General features: G+C 43.2%; 1 protein-coding gene across 1 annotated transcript in view; it reads left to right on the forward strand.

The window, feature by feature from the left end:
- PIKFYVE (phosphoinositide kinase, FYVE-type zinc finger containing) overlaps positions 1 to 22,888 on the forward strand; it is a 3,858,188-nt gene that overhangs the window by 479,794 nt on the left and 3,355,506 nt on the right. The window contains 2 exon segments of the mRNA XM_044075403.1: positions 4,936 to 4,948; positions 5,071 to 5,160. Of these exon segments, the coding sequence (XP_043931338.1) occupies positions 4,936 to 4,948; positions 5,071 to 5,160 (103 nt within the window).

A 22,888-nucleotide genomic window follows, 5' to 3' on the forward strand; every position in this document is an offset into this window, starting at 1 on the left:
GGGAGTCCCGGACCATGGACAGATTAGGGAAGCAGACCTATGCTTCAGTGACTTTCACCATTCGGTCGCTGAACTATCTGGCACACTTTACTTGCCTCCAAGAGACCTAATTTCTGAAATGTCTTCCTTTTTAGTGGGGGTACTGCCTGATGAGGTGCGTGACACTGTTGCCTCGCAGCTAGCTACCTTTGAATCCATCTCTAACTCGTCGATGCTTTTGATATCTCTCATCCCAGAGGGGGCAGCTCCAGCTGCCGCATTTGTTGTTGTCATGAGACGTAATGCTTGGCTGTGGTTGTGCGACTTCACAGACCACTGTAAATCCTCCTTCGTCCATGCACCTGTCAACAAATCTGCACTTTTTGGACCCAAGGTGCGAGACACACTTGCATGTAGTGAGAAAGATGGAAAAACCTTGTCTGCTCTGGGCATACACTTTTCCAACCCCCAGAGGTCCTACTCCAGGAAGCTGAAAGGGAGGAAAGATGTGGTTCAAGAAATCCCAAGGATCCTTTCGTGACACTCGTGGTGAACAATCCCCCTGGGGGCAGAGGGGGCAACTCTTATGGAAGATGCCCCTTTCGGGGTAGAGGGGGTCTGCGTAACCAGGGCGCCAGAGATTTTTTTCTCCGGCAGACCCTACCATTGCTCCTGAGCAGTGGACCGATTGCTTTCCTCTGGAAGCAGTCAGGGGTCATTTTTCTCTGCATCTACCAGCCTGGCATCGTATTACTACCGATGCTTGAATGCAGAGGATAGTATCCAGAGGCTACCAAATACCATTCGATTTAACTCCCAGACCCATCAAACAAATTCCCGATGGTACCACCCAATCAGAGGGAATTAGCAGCCTTAGAAATGGAAAAGCTGCTAAGAAAGAGTCCTCCAACCAGTCCCACCAGACCAGGCAGGATCCGGGTTTTACTCTAGGTTCTTTTTAGTGCCAAAAAAGACAGGGGACTGGAGACCAATCCTGAATCTCAGCCTACTGAACAATCAAACCTCAAGCATTCCGGATGGTCACAGTACAGTCTATTCTTCCCTTCCTAGGGAGAAACAATTGGATGTGCTCTATAGACCTCCAGGATGCATACTACCACATAAAGATGGATCGCCACTACTGGAGGTTTCTCCGCTTCTGGCTGGGAGCCAATCACTACCAGTTCAGGGCACTGACATTCAGTCTCTCGACAGCCCCCAGAGTGTTCACCAAATGTATGGCAGTTGAGGTACCTCGTCTTCAATTACAAGGATTCCAGGTGTTCCCTATGTAGATGATTGGTTCCTTACCGCCCCGACCAGGAATCTCTTAGTCCGCAGCCTCAAGACTCAAGGTCTCGCTCTCCATTTGGGGATTACAATCAACAAGGACAAATCTCTAATGTCCCCAACAAAGACACTGGAATTTATTGGAGCGGTTTTCGACACAACATCTTGTTAAGCTTCTCGCCCCCCTCACAGGCTTTTGAAAATAAGATACTAAATCCAATACCTTCTTCCTCACACATATGTACCAGTGCATCTTGTACTGCGACTCTTGGGCTCCATGGCAACTGCCATTACATTAGTACCATTGGTGAGACTGCACATGAGAATCCTGCTTTCCGCACAATGGTCGTTGTTAACCCATCCACTCAACCACATGGTACGCCTTACAAACCGTTGCAAGGAAGAAATGCTATGGTGGATGAAGCCGCAAACGAATCTTTGGTGTTGACCGTTCTGTCTTCCCCAACCCACGGCCACAGTGGCCACAAACGACTTCACTGTTACGGTATGGGGGGGCATTTCTTGGGAAAGACTGTCCAAGGCACCTGGACCCCCATCGAGGCCAACTTGCACATAAATGTCTTGGAACTGAGGGCAGTTCTCTTAGCGTTGCAAGCGTTCCATGCATCCCTACCCTCGGGGACCATTGCAATCCAGTCAGACAACATGTCAGTCATCTGTTATACCAACAATCAAGGTGGAACCAGATCTTAACCCCCCTGTGTTGGGAAGCCATGAGGATTTGACACTGGGTGATAGCTTCCAATCGCTTTCTTATAGCAACACACATTCCCAGGAGTTCCAGCGTTATTGCGGACAATCTGAGCAGGAACATCTTGATGCCTCACGAGTGGTCCCTCAACCCTGTAATAGCAGATCGGATCTTTTAACATTGGGGCAAGCCTTGCTGTGACCTGTTTGCTTCCCCTCTAAACTACAAGTGCAGAAGCTATTTTGCCTTGATCCCCCTTCAGGGGGAACACCAAGGGATGCTCTAATGCACGATTGGCCCCCGGGTCTTCTCTATGCCTTTCCCCCATTTCCCCTCATTCTGAAATTTCTCCAGAAAGCTCAGAGGTTGAAGAGCAAAGTGATCCTCATTGCTCCATACTGGCCACGTCAAGTCTGGTTCCCATTTCTATGGCCTCATCTGATTCACAGCCCGTGGATCCTGGATCATTCCCAGGACCTGTTTATCTCATCCTCGGGGACTGATTCATCTGAACCTGCACAGTCTCAAGCTCACAGCTTGGTTCCTCCACTTCCAGTGATTGCCAGGCTGCCTGACATCCCATCTCCTGTTCGTGAAATTCTTCTGGCCTCCCATAAACCTTCCACTAGAAAGGTTTATTCTAGTAAATGGACTAGTTTCTCTATTTGGGCCAAGCACCAGAACTTAGACCCTTTCTCTATGCCTATTCAAAAGATCCTACAATACCTGACTACTCTTTTACATGCAGAAGCCTCATCTTCAACGATCACTGTACATTTAGCAGCTATCGTCAATTTTCATAATGGTCTTGATAATTCTTCATTTGTCACAGTGCCTATGCACAACCTTTTTGAGGGGAGTATTGCATGTTAAACCTCTGGTCAGGCCTCCCTTAGAACCCTCGGACTTGACACTGGTGCTTTAGTGTCTCACAGGTTCTCCCTTCGAGCCCTTTGATTCATGTGATTTGAAATGTTTGTCATGGAAAACCATACTCCTAGTAGCACTCAACCTCAGCGAGAAGCGTATCTGAACTGCAGACCTTGAGTGTCAAGAGTCCTTACTTGGTCTTTCACATGGATAGGGTTTCCCTTCATACTGACCCTTCTTTCTTGCCCAAGGTCATTTCTAGCTTTTCCATTAACCAGTCTATTGACCTGCTGGTTTTATTCCTAATTCTAATAGAGGAGGAGTACCTTTTGCACACCCTTGATGTGCACCGGCAACTTTGTTGTTATTTGGACAGGACTACATCTTTCAGGAAAACAGACCAATTGTTTGTGGCCTTTGCAGGACCCAGATTGGGTAAACCTGTTTCCAAAGTGACTTTATCCTCTTGGCTTAGAAATGTCATTACCTTTAACTACCAACAGAATAAGCTATCCTTACCTTCCAGAAAAAAGGCTCATTCTACAAGATCTATGGCTACTTCTGTAGCTTTTCATTCCAGAGCCTCTATGGATGATCTTTGTGCAGCAGCCACTTGGGCAAGACCTTATACCTTTATATCTCATTACAAATTGGATTTGGCCTCCAGGGAACGAGCGTCTTTTGGTTCTATGGTGCTCAGGAATATCCTTCCTTAGGGCCACCCATGACTCAAGTAGCTGGGGACTGTGTCATATCTGTAATGAATAAACAAAGATTTACAACATCAGATAAAGAAGTTATGTCTTACCATAATGTTCCATCTATGTTGTAGATCTTTGTTCATTCGTTACTTCCCGCCCTCCTTCCCCCTACCTGGACTTCTGGTGGACTTTAGGAACTCCTGGTTAGGGTATTTGCTCAGACAGCACCTCCTACTATTTTTCTATTACTACATCTTTTATCTAGGGCAAGCAAACTCGATCTGGAGTAACTAGGAGAGGGGCATTGTGGGTAGGTTCTTAGCTGACATATTTTGGCTTGCGCGAGCTGGGAAACTGCCGTATCGGTTCCGTGGATGGAACAGAGGTCCTATCTGAAATGAGTGAACAAAGATCTACAACACAGATGGAACGTTATGGTAAGACATAACTTCTTTTTTTCTTGTTATTGTGGCTAACATTGGCTTGCAAATAAACTATCGTTTTAATTACAGTGGTGCAGCCTCCTCATCACCCTGACACATAATTTACCTTGCTTGAAACCAAATTTTCACAGCAAGTAACTTATGTAATTCATGCCTTTTGTGCTTGGACATAGGAGGGATATACACATTTATTGTTTTTCTTCCTCTTTAACACCGTTTATCAGGTATCTAGCATATTTACCTGCCTTTTTCTGCTGTATTGCTCACGCCACTTCCCATGTTACTGGGTTAAAAACTCCTTTCAGTCTAGCTTCCAGTTAACTAGTATTGTATTCCTCTTTTTGTAGCCCAGTTTTGATTAATCTTGCTGTGATTCATTTGTTCTAAGTGTGCTTTCAGTTTGTTTCCTAGGACCCTAGTATATTTTACTAGGCAAGTTAAACCATTTGCATTCCAACATTAATTTTAATGTTCCTGGATCTGTCATAGTATATGTTCTCATCAATTTTGTTTATCCAGCAGTTCTGCCTTCTTTACCTGTGGATTTTCTCATAAATATATGTTTGAACCTTGTTTGTCACCTCTCTCCTTTCCATTTGATTCCTTGCTATATGTAAAGTGCTCAAAACTGTGACTGTAATAAACTTTCAACTATATATATTTTACTATACTTGTAAACACTTCTCCCAAAGTGAGAGCTTTTGCTTCAAATAGGTTACCCCTGTCCTTATTAAAATTGTGGTATGTTTGCACTCGCTTTTTATGGGCATTCTTTAGCATTACTTTTCTTTCCTTACTCCCATACAATTTGGCAAACCATTTTAATACCTTCAAACAACTTTGTTTTATGGCTGGGCACAGTGCTGTTCTCTGAGATCAACATTGGGCATTTGAAATAAAGAAGTGATGGATTGTAACAGCCTGTGTTTTTATCTCAAAGGTTATCTTTCATGGTAAGTCCCTCTGCAGATATTTTTGCTGAGTAATGTCACAATATTATTGAAAGAGAATAACCATAAAGATTTTTTTGCATCTAGTATTAAAATATTTAAATTGCAGTTTTGTGTTCTTTCAGTTTAATTCATCAAGATTCTCCAAGCAACACACTGTCATCACGGCTTGCAGCTGTACAGGATGACACTGGTAAATCACCTGCTCGAAAAAGGTTTGTTCACAAAAAGCTGTTTTCTTTACTCATGCTGTCCCAAATAAGATGTTTAGAGTAATGTGAATTATTTGTCTTTGTTAACTTACTGTTTAGCTGTATTTATCTACTTGTTTAGATTTGTACTTATTTTCTGCTCTGTTTACTCTTTCTACCTGTGTTCTGTGTACTTTTTTTGACTGGCACTGCTGTTGGTCTCCTCAGTCCTTAACTTAGTCCATCACTTGTGCCCATAAACATCTATTTATTTAATTTCCAGTGGCTTTACATTTACTGTAGGACTCTACATTATCAATATTTTCTTCTTAATATGTCATGCTTCAGAAACTGTATTCTGCTATTACTGACATTGAGAAGTTTTGTTGTCTTAGTTGGGTTCTTTTATCATTTTGTTGCTGTCTGTTGTGTTTAATGGCATGGGGAACAGTTGCTAGAAACTTTCTTTAGAGAAGGACTTTGGTCCAAAAATGCTGTGTACTTTGCCCTGCCCTATTTATGTGCTTGTCTTATGAATGTTCTGTTCTCTCCTTTGCAGCAGAGTGCCATCATGTATATCAAGTGTACCTATGCACTGAGATGCATGCTCCGTGCTTAGTGAAAGTCTGTTGCTTCTTTGGATCACATGTGCATTTAATAAGTTAAACACTCAGAGCAGTTTGCATTCACTGTGTTTTTTGGTAAACTGAAGACTGAAGTTGTGTGGTAGAATTCTAGTATTTTGATAGTGAGGTTGGGAGCTGAAATGCAGCTACCATGATCCATGGCCAGCAGGTGGAGAAGTCAGAAAGGTACTGTGACCAAGTATTGTGGAGATGTTGAATAATTTAAAAGGCATGATAATTGAATTGTGGAACCCGACTAGATTGATTTTTGTATGAGCTCCTTTGGAGTAGTTGCAGTAGATGAAGTGGATTTTGTGCACGAGCAGTAGGCGGACGTTGACCCTGTTAAGTGTCAAATATGTGAGAGCTGGAATAAGGCGCAAGATAAGACAAGAAAGCAATGTCTGAGACTATATTTATGAGGGAGAAGGGATGAATTTAATGGAATATATAGGAATCAACATGACAGGTTGGACTGGGTTTACAGAAGATTTATTTGTTGTAGTACTTGTAAAATACCTGCCATTGCCACTCTTGGAAGTTACATATGGGAAATCTAGACCAGTATTTATAGAATCTTTTTATGTTCCCACTGTCTGCTGACATTCAAGCTCCACCACTGATGGGTCATTATTTAACCCTTGGGTAAGGGGTGATTGGGAGTAGTCATATGTGCATCCCTTGAGTATTTTCTTTAATGGCCCTAACCCTGTCCCTTGGCGGCTAAAATTGGGCACTCACATCACCGTGGTGACATCTTATACCCTACACCCCCAAACATGGACTTGCATTGTGCTGTTGGTTGACCAAACTACTGTGTCCCTTCTGGATGGGTGAGACTGGTTTAAGCCCCTCACTCCAATGCTTCCCTGCCCCAGCTGTTCTAGTGCCCATTTCACTAGTTGGCTTTGGTGTAATTTGTGTTGTAATCAGGGACTTCTCTATCTACACCAGAAGGACGTGGGGAATATTCAGAGAATTTTTGGCATGTTATAAGAAAGAACCAGTACCGTGGAAGCTGTGGCAGCTATGTTTAAAGTTATCAGTGGTTGAGCAACCTGTGCTTGTTGAACTTGATTAATTCAAGGTGACTTTGAAACCTAGCCTGTGATTTGTAGAAGCTGGGAGGAAATGTAAATGAAAAATTTAAATGTAAATTGAAGCTGTTCATCATTCCCATTGCTGCACCAGCCTTTAAGCTACATGAGTTTTTATCTTTCCCAAGACACAAGTGTCCTGCTTCAAAAAGCTCTGGCTTCCTCCCATACTTCCACTCTGACTGCTGATTGGTCAGTCCTGAGGAGAGAAAATCTGCAGTCAGGGTGGAAAATCTTCCGTACTTTCTTACCACCTCATGAAGAAGCAGCTCAGAAATTTTGCAAGAGCAGCCAGCACTTCATCTCCTTTTCTGGCAGATAAATCCCCCTTGGAGAACCCGTCCTGTAGAATTTTTAATTTACTAATATATGTACATATAATGTAGGTGTGTGAAACCAAGAAAAGTGTTTTTCTTTTACTTTAGTGGTTCTGAAATCTAGTATTTCTTCAATATCATATGGGACCACTGTTTTTAGCTTTGGCTTCTATGGGTTCTTATTTTTGTAAGGGAATGTACTACTTATACAAGTTTGAGTGTTTAACAAAAGTGTTCTGTGAGGAAGTGTTTTTATTTGGGCAAGGAACTCTACGGGCGAAGTAGTGTTTGTGTTTTATCAGCTTACCTACCAGATTCATTTTTATTATAAAGGGGTTTCTGACAGGAATATTGTGTGCTGCTTATGCATTAGTGTTTGGGGAAATTTTATGTGTATGAAAGTTAAGTATGGTGTTTATGCAAACCATTTGATTACTTACTTTCTGACCTACTCATTCTGCTGTTTTTGACCATACCGAAGCATCCTTCCCTTTCCACAGCATGGATACCTAAGCTTGTGGCCTGTTCCTGTTGATCTGACTTCTTTTGTTTCTAGAAAGAAAAAAAACAAGTTGCCAGAGAGCCCTTGCCAACTCTGTGGGCTCCTCAGATGATAGTGTGCTTCCCTGAAATGGCCAGCAGTCATTCCTTAGACCATTCACTTACTGTCTGGCTTTGTTTGATATAGTTCTTTTAGCCACCACGAGCCGAGGGTCAGCCACCTCCTCTGTAGCTGATCCATTGTCTGAACAGGGCATGAGAGAACATTCTTTATTTGGGGGATGCTGCTGGATGTGTCAGAGGGAACAGACCTCTTGTTGTGGCAGACATTCCTTCTCCCAGTTGGTCACAACAGATGGCTTAATGAAAAAAGCAAAAATATTCTTGGCCATGGTATCTGTAAGAAATTTTTTTTTTAAGGTAAAAAACATGATCACAAACAGTGAGTTCTGGTACATAGAACACAGTACCTGTATATCAGGTCCATCCAGATTTTCCTGAAGATGATTTGTCAGAGGATTCTGACATAGACATAGACGGAGCTTCCTGTGCTGTAAATTAGCAAGCGCAAAACTTTGACGTGTAGGAAAACTGCTCTTCACAACCTCCTTTGAAGGAATTTTGTTTTTCTTCAGATTATTGCCAGCATGGATGAAGTATTTTATGGGAGCAAATGGATTTTCCTCCTGAAATGAGAACATCTTTTTAGTGGATAATGCCTCATTTATACACCTACTCCTCTTCTACTGCCAGCCTTGAAGGATGTATATAATGCCTGTAACAACCCTGATGTACACCCTTCAGTCCCCAAAAAGCAGATAAAGCTTTACAAAGTTTCTCAAACTAGCATGCACTTGTTTTCTCACCTTAGGTTAGTCCACTCTACTGTATTAACGTTTGTGACAACAGGGAGCTGTTCCTAGTCTCCTCTAACCCTTCCACAGTGTACAAGGAAGTGAAGATTTTGGACAGATTTTATAACAAAAATTTTTCTTATTCCACTTTGCTGTATCGAATTCTTAACTACTAGACTCGTGGAAGTTTGTGGTTTTATGTATCAGCAGTTTGAGAGGCATTACTACCATTCTTTCCCCTGAGGGTAGTGCATGTCTCAATTCCATTGTTTAAAATATTTCTCGAATTATCTAAACATGCCTTAAGGAGTTTGCACGATTGTCCAGATACTGTGTGTAGGGCCTCTGCTTCTGTTTTGAGGAAGTATACCTGAATACGAAGATAATGCAAAGTCTGAATTTTTTAATTCAGCTTTAGATAATAAGGTGCGTTTGGCTCATCTGCTACTCAGGTCCTCAGACAATTTTACAGAGTTTCTAAGGTTTTTCAGACCCCCCCCCCCTTGTTTATAAATCTCCCAGATTTTCTTTCACAGCTAAGAAACAGAAAAAACAATCCCTGTCCTCACAGGAGAAACGGTGATTGCAGGAAGGGGTCAATAAGAAATGCATGGTTCCTTTCCAAAAAACGCAACAGTCTACAACTTCATAATGACTATGCCAGCATTCTCCCTCCCGTACTTGCTCAATCTTTCAAAACCAGTTCCAACATCTGCCTTTGTACATTCCCTTGTGTCAATAGATTGTTACAAACTCAGGTGTGTTAAAGGTAATTCAGGAGGGATTCTTGTCGCTGAATACAAAAACCTCCTTTCAGGGGAGATCCTTCCTACCTTATGAACTAAACTTTTTTTCATAAGGTCCTTTAGAATTTACTCATCCTAGGAGTCCTAGAACTAGTGCAATGAAATGAATGTTTCCAGTACCAAAGAAAGAGTCTTCAAGACCAGCTCTAGATCTTTCTTAGAAATCCTAACATTCAAGACGTTGACCGTTCAGTGTCTGTTTACCTTCACTCCCCGGGAAGCTTTAAGGTAACATCAGACCTAAAAGCTGCATATCCTCTCATTCCCATAGTCAAAGGCTTCAGGAAATTTCTCAGATTTTGTGTGTCCAGGGCACACTATCAATTCCCTCTATTCCTTTGGGTTATCTACTGCTGCAACTGTGCTTGCAAAGTTTCGAGCTCCAGTTCATTGCTGAGCGAATGACACATTTTCCTTATTTAGATGACCTGCTTACCTTTGCAGAATCTTCTCCCGAATTTAGGAGGCCTTGATATGGTTTTGATCTTTTCATTCAGAAGTTCTCCTTGACTCTGTTGCATAGGTATGTACTAGGCTAGTGACCACCAAGGCCTTTATAAGCCTAGCCATGCAACCCAACACAATTGTGTCTGTATGCATCTTTGGTGTTTGTTAGATGGGGGTATTTTAGGACGTTTGTAGAGGCTATTTGGGGGGGGTATGTTACTTTGGGCATTACTGTCTGTCTCTGTCAAGAGACATGGGGTGAGACCCAGGGTGAATTTCTGATTCCCCTAGCCATTGCTCAAGGTTGTGCTTAAATAGGGTTAGAGATGGACTCTGCCTCGTATGGATAGGCACCTGTTCCAGAACATAGGGATCCTCTGAGACACACACCTGTCTCACCAACATGTCTTATTTATTTCACAAGGAAAATTTTAAATCATTTGATGTAGTAGTTCTGATGCTGTTCATTTTGTGGATGTGCAAAAGGTCCTTCAAAGCTGGATCTGAGATGCATTTTATGCTAGACTTAGATCGCCTGTCCGCAACCTGTAAGAGACAGAGTGTAGCAATGGGGCTTTAAGGCGTTCCATATAGGATTATTTGTTTTTATATCCTGGGCTTTTCTAGTAAGTTAACTTTGTGGGCATTTCAGCTGTTGCATATGTCTGGTCAGGTATATGCTGAAGGGGACATTATACTTTATCGATCTGGTAAGGGTGAAATAAAGTGGCACTGCAACTTCCTTGGACCTGAATGCCATGCCCTTACTTTTATTGGGCAACATAGAATGATTTTCTTACTACCTTGGCCACATGTTGGTCAAAGGCCAGATTATTGTGTACACGTGTTCCCAAATCCCTGACTACTGGGTCAAATCTTCGGGGGTGTCTTATCGGTGGAGAAATTAGCCTGGGCGGCATTTTTCCTAAAAGGTTCTATAATGCATTTCTTGGCATTGAGTTTTAATCCGTGAGTTAGACAGCAGTCATTTGTCTTTATTAGACCCTCTTGTAAGATATTTGCATCATGGGACAAATCTGCGATGGCTCTTGATTTGAAGTAATCTGTGAACTTGCTCAGCCAAAGGCCTTTGACCTTAGCCTTTACCTCCAAGAAAAAGGTAACAAATAGGAGCAGTCCTAGCTTGGAGCTCTGAGGTACCCTGCTGGTGACCAGTCTGTTAGTGAAGGCTTCATCACCACTCATGACTTCCTGGGTCCTGCCTGTGAAACAGCTGGTAATCCAGTGAGTTATGTAGGTGTTTGTCCAATTCATTGAGTTTGTCAGCTATACCCAAGTGGGGTATTGTATTGAACACCTTTGCCAGGTCCAGATAGGCAGTATGCACCATTTTCCCCTCATCCATTGCCTTGGTGGCCTTCTCAAAGAAGTCCACCCACGTTTATTAGGCATGATCTTCCCTTAAAGCCAAACTGGGGTTGGGTCTAGTGTCTGAATGTTGCCTATGTCTTTGATCATTTCCATGATAATTTGTTCTATAGCGTCACATATTTGACTAGTCAGACTAATAGGTCTGTAATTTCCAGGGTTAGTTGATGGTCCAGCATTGTGAAGCGGGATAGCTGTTGCCATCCTCCATTTTTGTCATACAAAACCTGTTTTGAGGCTGTAGTTGAAAAGTGACTAAAGTGGTCCTGGTAGGGCATGTTTCAAGCTATTTAGGTGCATCTTGCGATATGTCGGGGCCCACTGAGGCTGTGGTTTTGGCCTTAGAAAGTGTTGACAGGATCTGCTCCCTGCTAATAGGTGGGAGGGTTATGCTAGTTAGTATTTCAGGGAGGGAGTCAGGGGTGATTGAGCTGAATTTGACAGCCAGCAAATTCATTATATTGCTCTGCTAAGTGAAGGTAACGTTACTGACCACTGGTTTGGCACACTGATACATGCTGCCTTTGAGGTTTTTGCCATATTTCTAGAAGGCCTTGTGATTGTGTCTATAGGTTGTCTTGACTTTGTAATTGGCCTTGTCGGACTCTTAGTCCTCTTAATTTCCTGTTTCGTTTAATTAGAGAGCTCTTATTGTGGGAGTTCCTCGTCCTTTTAGGTATGACTTTTTCCCTCATTTTATATACCTTATTAAGGTTAGGTTTCCAAGAGTGGTTTATTTTTAGTTTGCTTTGGCTTATAGTAGATACATCAGCCTCTGTACAGCCATTTACAGGGTTGTGCAGGGTCTCTGTGAACAGTTCTGCATAGGTTGCTGTGAACCCTGGGTTGGGAGGGACATTGAATTTTGACAGACTACCACTTAATAGGCTGTAGTTTGTTTTGGAATAGTTCCTAACTGTTACAGGGTTTGCTGGGTTACTGAGTTGATTTTTGTTTCGAAGGAGACCGCTATGTGGTCCAACCTCACCAGTGAGAACGTGATGAGGGGAGGGTGCAATGCTGTCCCATATTGTTGAGCATCAGTTCCATTGTGTTTGAACCCATGGTGAGTGTGAGCACTATCTGGTCAATGGTATTTGTATTAAGTCCAGGAGCCGTTGTGCCTGCGAGTATGAGGCAGTGTATATTTCCCAGTCTGTAGAGGGTAGTTAGTCTTTCATGAATATGGCATTTGCTTTAATGGTGAGTGTCTCCTTTGGGTTTAGGTATGAACTGTGGGATTCTAGGGATATGGAGGTGTGACCTGTAGGTTGCTAGAATATGGTGTCGGACTTTGTCTGTGGTGATTTGTACTTGGATAAATTCCAGAGCATTGTCCTGTTTAACCAACAAGGGTTATGCTTGCTGCTAATGTATATTGAGACGACTCCACCTTTTGTCCCCATCTGTGCAGCTGATGTTCTATATGTCTGGAAGTCACTGAAGCCTTGCACTGCTGAAGTACTTCCTGTGGATTTAAACCATGTCTCTGTAACGGCACAGATGTCAGTTTTCTCCAGAGTGAGGTGCACTTGTAGGGTGTGGAGTTACTTGTTTAGGCCCTTAACACTGAGCAAGAACTCTTTTAGGTCTATCTAGGTTTTATTTGCTATGTATGTGATTTTGTCAAATTGGTATTACATAAAAAGGCTGTAAAGGGTGGATAAAGTTTTATCCAATATTTAGAAGCCTAGGGGGAGACAGGTGCACACCATCCTTGGCAAATCAATGTGGTTTGTTAACCATGTCCTCCCATGCTGACAAATACTGAATCCCCCTGATTGGATTGTCTTGCTAGGATGTCTTAACGGGTGCTGCAGCAATAGGCCTTTTTGACATAGTAGAAAGTGGATTTTTATCTGGAAACTTCCTGAACTTCTCAGTTGTGTTTCAGACTTCAGCCAGAAAGTTTTTCAGAATTCTGGCCTTCATGGCATCAATGATTCTTGGGAGACTGCTCTCCAAGTTATACATGAGAAAGATTCAATGGTGTCTTAAAAAAGTGAACTCAACATTAGCATTGTCTGAATTTTCAGATACTGATCTTGGGCTATGTCAAAAAAAAAAAAAAAAAAAAAAGAAATCACACTGGTGGAGACTACAAATACAAGCAAATGCAGGTTTCCCTTTTGTTGTCAGTCTGTAACTACAGATGCCTCAGATTGTGCTGGGAGGCAGTTTCCATTGGGGTAAACATTTTAAGGCCTGTCACATTTTTCAGACGGACCAAAGCACACAAATTTAAAATAAATACCTGGCTGTGAGATCCATGCCTTAACATCTCTTAATCATCTATGATCCCAAAGACTTCTCCAGTTGATTACAGACAACTCTACAGTGATGTTGTACATCCAGTATGCAAGGGGGCTCAAGGTAGTACCCATTATATAGGCTTGTGGTGATTGCTTGAGAGTTGGCTGTTGAGCACTGTTTAACCCGCCAAGCATTTTACATTCCTTCAGAGAATATCATTGAGGCAGGCAAACTGAGCAGGACCAGTGCATGCACTCCATATGAATGGAAAAGGAATGGACAGGTCTTAAGGAATTTTTTTTAAACATCTTTATTGAATTATCACTTGACAGTCAAATTTACATTTATACAAAAGTAATCAAACTGCATTAAAAAAAACATATGTTAAGTTGTCAATCTCGCCTTCATTCTTGCTTGATGGGTTCGACGATGCCCCATATCCCATGATGCAAGGCAGGAAAGCTCCTGGTAAGTAATTCACTTTGTGACATTTAATTTTGATAGTTTATCTTTAATCTTAATTTTTCTGTCAGTAATCCCTGGCTCTTTTAAATTTTTTTAGTCAGTTAATTTCCTTTCCCATCCCCTGTTAGTGTGTGTTGGTTTATTTTACTAAATACCCTTTTGGGATTAATTTAATTTAATTGGACTGGTGTGTGTGTGTTTTGGGCACCATGTCAAAAGAGAGGGTTTTAGGAAATAAGAAGAGTGACTCGTGCTGATAGAAGATGTCTCTGACAGACGGTCACACTTCTTGCCTGTACTGTTTAGGCCCTCTTCACCTGCAGGACTCCTGTGCTATTTGTCACTCCTTCAGCCAGAGAGTCCTGCAGGAGAGAAGGAATAAGTTGATTCTGAAAATCAACAAAATCTGCCAAGACCCAGGCTTCTGTTTCTAAGCCTGTGGCCTCGGCGAGCCGATTCTGGATCTAACTAAGCCGGCCGCCGGCTATCTGTGCGAATCTGCTGACCACTGTGGGTCGGTTCCGACCGGGCCGACACCCCGTGGCAGCGAACAGTCGTCGTCGATCGCTCCAACACCCATGTGGCATCGAGCGTTCTGCTGGCTCCGAAAAATCGGTGCCGACATGCTCAATAATATCTGTTCCGATGACCCATTACAGGCAGAGCTCGCGGTCTCCTTCCTTGATCTTCAAGGTCATCCAGGTTGTCAGACCATGACCTAGAGAGAGTGGTCAGTAGATTGCTCAAGTCACAGGTACTGGCCCAAATGCTACACAGTCCGTCTCAGCAGACGACTGTTGGTCCACACCCCGTTACAGTTCCTCCTTCAACTCTACCCCAGAGTTTGGAGTTGGAGTCTTCGGGCAGGGTTACTGCTACGGCTGGAGGACGGATACCTTCTGTTCCTTCAGCCCCTACTCTTATCTCCTCTTCCTTAGACCATGGTCTCCTCCGAGCCTCGGCCTTGGTGAGCTCGGCTCCGACATCTGCCTCGAGACTTCCTTCGGTGGCCCCTGGAGTTCCTAGCTCTTCGAGCGGTCTCGGACCTGCCTGGGAGTGATGAAGAGTGTACTGGCCACTGGTATCAGTCAGCAGTCTCTTCCGTAGCCTCTATTGTACCTGTTGACATCTCTGCCACTTCTCTTGCTACAGGACCCAGAGATCCTCCGCCTCAGGTTTCCCCATTTTCTCCTGATGTTTCGGGAGATCCTCCTAGGAAGAGGACTGGATACTGACTTTGATGAGTCAGAGGGATCCCTAGATCCCCTCTGAGGATGTCTCCTTCTCAGACATCCTAGAACTTCTGAAACAGAGGGAAACTGGCTTCTAAATTTATAACTGCCCCTAGTGACAAACAATTCGGTGGCTGCGAAGGAACTTGCAGATCCTTCCGCGTCCATCCTCCTAATAAGGACTCTAGGACCATGGATAGGTACGGCAAGGCGATGTTTTCCTCAGCGACCTTTGCTATCTGAATTATCTTTGTCACTTCACCAGACTCCAGAGATATCCTGAAGGAGCTGGGAGAAGTAGTTCAGGATCCTACAGCTGCAGGGGCCCAAGAAAAGATTCTAGGAACCCTCAATTAATATCTTATGCTGCTGATGCACAGGTGTGGCTCGCTATGTGATTTTCACAAATTCTCCCTTTGATGGGTCAGCTTTGTTTGGCCCTCAGGTGAAGGAAACCTTGACCAGGTGTGCGCAGGACGGCAAGACTCTTTCTGCTGTTGGAGTCCGTTTTCCACCCTTCTAGGCCTTATCCCAAAGGACAGAAGGGTGGGAAGAAATCCCAAGGAGTCAACAACAGAGAGGCAGAGGGGGTCCAAGAACCAGGGCAACAGGGACTCTCTTCCTGAAAAGCCTCAGCATCCCTGAGGTGTTGCCCGGCTGTCCCTCCTTGGAGGCAGTCGGAAGATTATCACTGTACCCAGAAGCCAGGCATTCCCTGGCTCAAGACAGATGGGAAAGTCCCTTCCCTCAAGTTCCCTTCCAGATGTACCAGGGACATTGCAGAGTTCTACTGCAAAAGAGCCATTCAGCCAGTCACAACAGACCATTCAGATTTGGTCCCCAAAAGACGGGAGACTGGAGACCAATATTGGATCTCAGCAGACTCAACAAGTCTGTCAGGAAGACAAGATTCGAATGGTCACTCTTCAGTCAATTCTGCCCTTCTTACAGAAGGACAACTGGATGTGCTCAATAGATCTTCAGGATATCACATCAAAATTCACAGACGCTCCAGGAGATTTCTCCGCTGGCTGGGGTCCAGTCATTTCCAGTTCAGAGCCCTGCCCTTTGGTCTCACTACAGCCCCAGAGTGTTCACCAAATGCATGGCAGTGGTCACGGCTCACCTGAGACGTCAAGGATTCCAGGTGCTGGCTCCTGTCAGCCACCACCAGGCATCAGCTTATACAAGCCAGGGATTACACAATAGACCTTTGTTCTCATTTGGGCATCTCAGTCAACTACGAAAAGTCATCCTTATCTGCCAGTCTATTACCTTCATAAACTTAAACACTGTTCAGATGTCAGCTACCCTTACAGAACAAAGAGTTTCAGACATTCAGACTCATGTCAGGATCATTCTGGCCAGCAAAAGGTACAGGCCAGAATGGTTCTAAAGGTATTAGGTCTTATGGCTGCGCCATCACTCTTCTTCCCTGGCTCGATTCTACATGCCCTTCAGTGGATGCTGTTCACACAGTGGTCATACCAGCAACTCCCAATGCGTCACCAGATTCTGGTGACACAAACATGCAAAGAACATCTTGCTTTGTGGATCACATCGCCTCAGGTTCACCAAGGCAGGTGCTTTGTACCTCCTCCCCGATAGCCACTGTCACCACGGATGCCTCCCTGATCGGGTGGGGGTCATTATCAGGGCAGGATGGTTCATGGGACGTGGCAACCGTTCGAGTACCATCTGCACATAAATGTCCTGGAGATGAGAGCAGTGCTTTTAACGTTGCAAGCCCTCAACGACTTTCTTGTCCACACAGACAACATGTCTGTAGTTTGGTATATCAACAAACAGGGCGGAACCAAGTCCTAGACTATGGCAATGGGCGATCTCCTCTCATCGGTTTCTGGTAGCAACGCATATCCCTGGGAAAACCAACATTATAGCGGACAGATTGAGCAGAGCTATTCTCATGCCTGTGGTCTCTCAAGCAATCCATAGCGGAAGAGATTTTTCTGGAATGGGGTCGTCCATGTTTTTTGCTACTCCCCAAAACAGCAAATGTCCAGACTTCTTCAGCCTCTTCCTCTATCAGGCCATCCCCCAGAGACGCTCTGACCCAGGATTGGGACTTCTTTATGCCTTCCTCCATTTCCTCTGATCCCTCAGGTGATCCAGAAAGCTACCGCTTTGAGAGCCAAATTGATTCTCATTGCCCCTTACTGGCCTCGACAAGTTTGGTTCCGTTCCTCCATCGTCACCTTTTGGTGCAGCCGTGGCATCTGGACCCAGTGCCAGATCTACTGATTCACCAATCCGGTCAGCTGCAGTCAATCCCTTCTCTCAACCTCACAGCATGGTTGCTCCACTTCCTTCCTTAGCCAGGCTTCCTTTGATCTCTAACCCAGTTAGAGATATCATAGTAGCTTCACTAAAATCCTCTACCAGGAGGATTTACAAGCAAATGGAAACGTTTCTCTTATTGGGCTAAGGCCCAAAATATTGATCCTTTACTGCCCCTGTTCAGGCAGTTCTGGACTTCTTAGCAGAGATTTTCCATGCAGGCTCCTCTTCTTCCACAGTCAGAGTTCAGTTGGCTGCTATTTCTAATTTTCATGTCGGGATAGCAGATCATAATATTATGTCCCATAGACTCTGCAGGGCCTTTTTGAAAGGGATTTTCCTACTAAAGCCTCCAATCAGGAATCCTCCTCCTCAGTGGGATTTAAATTTAGTGCTGACATCCTTGATTCTACCCCCTTCTGAGCCAGCTGTTCCTTGTTCCTGAAATATCTTTCTTGGAAAACTTTATTCCTAGTGGCTATTACATCTGCCAGGAGGGTGTCTGAACTTCATGCTCTTCGGTTCGACCCCCTATTTGATTTTCACAAAGACAGAGTATCTTTGAGAACTAATCCATCCTTTTTACCTAAGGTCGCCTAAAAACAATCTGAATCAATCTATTGATCTCCTGTATTTTTCCCAACTATTCAGATAGAGCTGAACAAAAGCTACATTATCTTGATGTCCACCGTCAGCTTAGATATTATTTGGACAGAACAAAAAATTTAGAAAATCTGATCAACTTTTGTTTCCTATGCGGATAATAAAAAGGCCTTCCTGTTTCTAAAGTGACTTTGTCCAGATGGCTTTCTTGTCATCACTGAAATTTATACGATCAGGGAAAACAGCTGTGCTCAAAACCTAAAGCACATTCAACTAGGAGTTTAGCTACTTCTACAGCTTTTCAAGCTAGACTGCCTTTAGACACTATTTGTGCAGCGCCACTTGGGCCACTCCTCACACTTTTGTTTCCCATTTCACTTTGGACTTGGCCTCCAGGGACAGAGCCAGTTTTGGCTCTACAGTCCTCAAGAGTTTGTTCCATTGAGCCACCCAGGATAGAGGTGCTAGGACGGTCCCATCAAGCAAGAATGAAGGCGATTGACAACTTAACATTAAGTTATGTACCTACCATAACGCTCCATGTTAGTTGTCTTCTCTGCTCTTTCTTGACCCTCCTTCCCCTGGCCTGGGCAGACCTTGTATAAGAAACTATAATGCTAAAGACCATTTAGACCTGGTCCTTTTTCCATTTGTAAGTTTCTTCTTCCTTTGGGAAGTATTGTTTATGCTTGGTGTTATTGCCCTTTTGTCAACAAACGAGATCTGGGTACTTCCTGCCTTGCATCATGGGATATGGGGCTGCCTCGAGCTGGTAAAAGGAGTTCTCGAGCTAAAGCAAGTGCCGAGTGAGGGATCGGCTCCGAACCCATCAAGCAAGAAAGAAGGCGAGAGAAGACAACTAACATGGAACGTTATGGTAGGTACATAACTTCTTATTCACATATATTGCTGTGTATCATATAATTTAAGCAACATTACATAAATTCAATTCCTGCCCCTTTCAGCTTCTGAGCCGTGGAGTCTTTGGTGGTGTTAGTTTCCTGCTTGGTGGATTGTAATCCTTAGTCTGCCAACCTACTACACTCCCAGAAAACATGTTGCCAAGTACCTTTTTCTTCCCAGTCACACCACCAACATTTGCTTTCTACCTGAGGGAAAAATTTTCTAGAGTCTACTTAGGGTATAAAAATATCTGTGTAAACATTATCAAGCAAAAATCTTGACTATTCTAGATTTTGTTGCGTATTTGGGAGATGCATATATTATCCCTTTGTGTATATTTGAATCGTTTATCCAGTCTCTCTTCCCAATCCTTTCTAACCAACTCTGATTTTTATAGTTATGCAATATTTTATATGTTCTACTAATTATTCCATTTTTAATGGCAGCTTCTGTTCTAGATTCTACTAAAACTCTACCAGTGCTGGTCTTTCGTTTAGGACCCCTCTTTTTCTCTGTTTGCCTTAACTCTGATATCCATTCTTGATGAGGTAGGCAGTCTCTAACCTGCAGTCCAAATAAAATGTTGGCCTCTTCCCATTCTATTAACTTTCCTTCTCTAGTTGCTTGCTCCCAATACCTTGGTTCCTTTGCCAGTTTTCTCCAATAAATTCCACCACCCTCTTGCCTGTTGTCTATATCCCTAATTGCAGCCACCCCTATAGACAGAATTTCCTTTCTTCATTCCAGTTTTGGATTAGTTCTTAGAGTACCTTCTCCTACTTTATGGATGTATTCTATATGATTATTGTTATCCTTAAAGGCCTGCATCCAAAATACCAGTCTTTCCTTGTTTTCTAAGCTTTCCCTGCGTTTCAACATCATCCATTTTCCACTTTGAGTTATAGTTTTCTACTTGTGCTATGTATAGGGTCCTTAACTGTGTAGCTCTGAAATACCCCTTCAAATTGAGTAATGTCAGTCTGCCCTGTTCTACTGGAAGATTCAGCTTGTCCCACTTGACTCTTGCCTTCTTCCCCTCCCAGATAGTCCTTCAGCTCTTTTACTAATAGCTATCCACAACTTCTCCTCTAATTGATTAAAAATATGCCTGACCTGTGTATAAGACTAAAGGGACTAAAAGCGTGTTGACTGTTTGTATCTTACTATCTATATCCATATAACAAATCTTCCATCTTCTCAGTTTTCCTATTATCTTTTGTTTAGACTCTTCCCATATATCCTTAGCTGCCACACCAGAATAATTTTAATCCATACTCCTAAGTACTTAATTTTATCATGTCCCCATAAGTATGGATATTGCTGAACCAGTTTGGGTGTGGGTACATATTTTACTGCTTTTCCTTTTGTTTTAGCTTCATTAATTTTGTATCCTGAAAAGATTTGAAATTGTCTCAAAATGTTCCACAACACTAATGTCTCTTTCTGGTTTTGTCAGGTATAAAATAATATTGTTTGCAAGTAGAGCCAGCTTTTCTTGGCTACCATACCAATTATATCCTTGAATTTCTGAGTCCCATATTTTTTTGCTAGTGGTTCTAAATATAACGTAAGTAACAAAGGGGAAAGAGGACACCCCTGCCTGGTTCCTCTGTTCAAGCACAAATTATCAGAGAGGACCCCACCCACTTTAATTTTCACCTCTGATCCCTTGTATATCCTCCTAATCAACCTTATAATTTTTTTTCAGGAAATGCAAATGCTTCCATTGCCCTACTCATAAAGTCCCAGCTAACTCTGTCAGGTGCTTTCTCTGCATCAAGATCCACCAAAAACAATGGTATTTTCTTACGTTTAGCTTCCCTCTGGATCATCAGTGTTCTGTTAATGTTGTGAAATGTTTGCCTCACCTCCACAAAACTGCACTGATCCATATCTATCATTGGCATTACTTTTGTCATTCTTTTAACCATTATAAACATGAACAATTTATAATCCTGCTTGGATATTGAAATGTGCTTGTATGAAGCTGGATCTGATGAATCCTTTCCCTCTGTAGGTATTACAGCTACAGCTGCTTTCTTCCAGCAGGTTGGTACTTATTCTCCTCTTAAAATACTGTTAAACAAAACCTTCCAGATCTTTCAGTTTTTTCCCCTCTTAGCTTCCAAACTTCCACAGGAGTACCATCTATTCCTGGGGACTTTCCTGTAGATTGGTTATACATCATAGTTTTTATCTCATCTGCTCCTGTCCTACCATTAGAAATTGAGCCTTATCTGCCCTCTAACCTTGGCATGTTTAATTCTTCCAGAAATGTTTCCATTTGTATCTTTTCTTGATTTACATATTTCTGTGTTTTATATAGACTTTCGTAAAATTTCTGAAATATTTTTAATACCGCTACAGGATCTCTTGTAACCTTTCTTTGTTATAGGCTCCCTAAGCTTGACAACAGCCCTTTCTACTTTCTGTTGCCTGAGTCATCATGCTAAAAGTTTTTGTGCTCTACTGTTATCATAGCCTAGTATCTACCTATGAACCTATCTGCCCTAGGGCATTTAGAAGCCTAGCCAGAGTGTATTTGGCTTCTGCCTCCCTATTAGATTAGCCTACTGTGCCTCTGTAAAGTAGGTCACAGAAGGTACCCTTTTAAGATTAGTTTACTGTGCCTCTGTCTAGCAGGGACACAGAAGAGATCCCAGGGGTGAATTTGCGATTTCCCATCCACGTGTCCAGATTTCGCTTGAAGAGGGTCAGCGAGGGACTATGTCTAACATGAATTGGGATTCTATTCCAGAGTGAGGGGAGCCTCTGGGAAATGAATCTGTCCCTCCAGCATGTTCTATTTATTTTTGTGCTGAGGTTTAGGTCCCTGGAGCGTGTAGAGCTGGAGTTTCTTTAGTCAAGCTGCATAGGACTCTGTTTGTAGCCCATGATCCTCTTGGTGAGGTACTTTTGGGGTATCTCCAGTTGCTGCAGGTGTCTGGTAAGGTACATCCCAAAAGGGGCATTGTATTCAGTTACGGGCCTGATGAGTGACAAGTAGAGGGGTACAATGACCTCTCTTGATCTAGATGTGAACCCTTTCGTGATAAGGTGGGCTATATAGAAGGTCTTTCTAACCACTTTGGCAATGTGATTATCAAAGGAGAGGTTACTATCTATGTTGGTCCCCAAATCTCTAATTACTACTTCCGTACTTAATGGATTACCACCTATGTGGTAATTTGTGGGCACCTTGTTTTGCCCAAAGGGGATGACTATGCACTTTTTAGCATTTAGCTTGAGGCCGTGGCTCTGGCACCAAGCATCCGACTCTGTGAGACCCTTTTGGAGGATGCTTGTGCCAGCTGGAGATTTGATTATGGCCCCCAGTTTGCAGTCATCTGCGAACTTTGTCAGCCATAATCCCCCCCCCCCCCGTGTTAGCCTGAACCTCAGAGAAGTATATACCGAACAAGAGAGGTCCCAGAACTGAGCCCTGTGGGATGCCACTTGTAACTGGTTTGGATTCGGACATGACACCTGCGATTCTGACCATGTGGGTTCTATCTCTGAGCCAGTTTGCAACCCATCTTGTGATACAGTGGTTGATATTTAAGCTGGTAAGCTTATTTATGATGCCCAAGTGGGGTATTGTGTCGAAGGCTTTTGCGAGGTCCAGGTAGGCTGTGTGGACTACCTTGCCCTCATCTATGGCTTTGGTAACTGTTTCAAAGAAATCAACTAGGTTTAAGAGGCAAGATCTGCCCTTAAAGCCAGATTGGGTAGGGTCCAGTGTCTGGATGCTCCCAATGTCTTTGTTTGAGTTCCATGATAATACGCTCCATAGCTTTACAGACCAGACTAGTCAGGCTTATGGGGCGATAGTTTCCGGGGTCCGTTGTGGCACCACCTTTGTGGAGTGGGACCACTGTAGCTGTACGCCATTCTTTGGGTACATATCCTGTAGTAAGGCTAAGTTTGAACAGTGACTTAATGTGAGGGTTCAGTTCTTCTT

This window comes from Protopterus annectens, chromosome 6.part1, assembly GCF_019279795.1.
Source record: "Protopterus annectens isolate FY-2018-M chromosome 6.part1, PAN1.0, whole genome shotgun sequence".
Taxonomy (NCBI): domain Eukaryota; kingdom Metazoa; phylum Chordata; order Ceratodontiformes; family Protopteridae; genus Protopterus; species Protopterus annectens.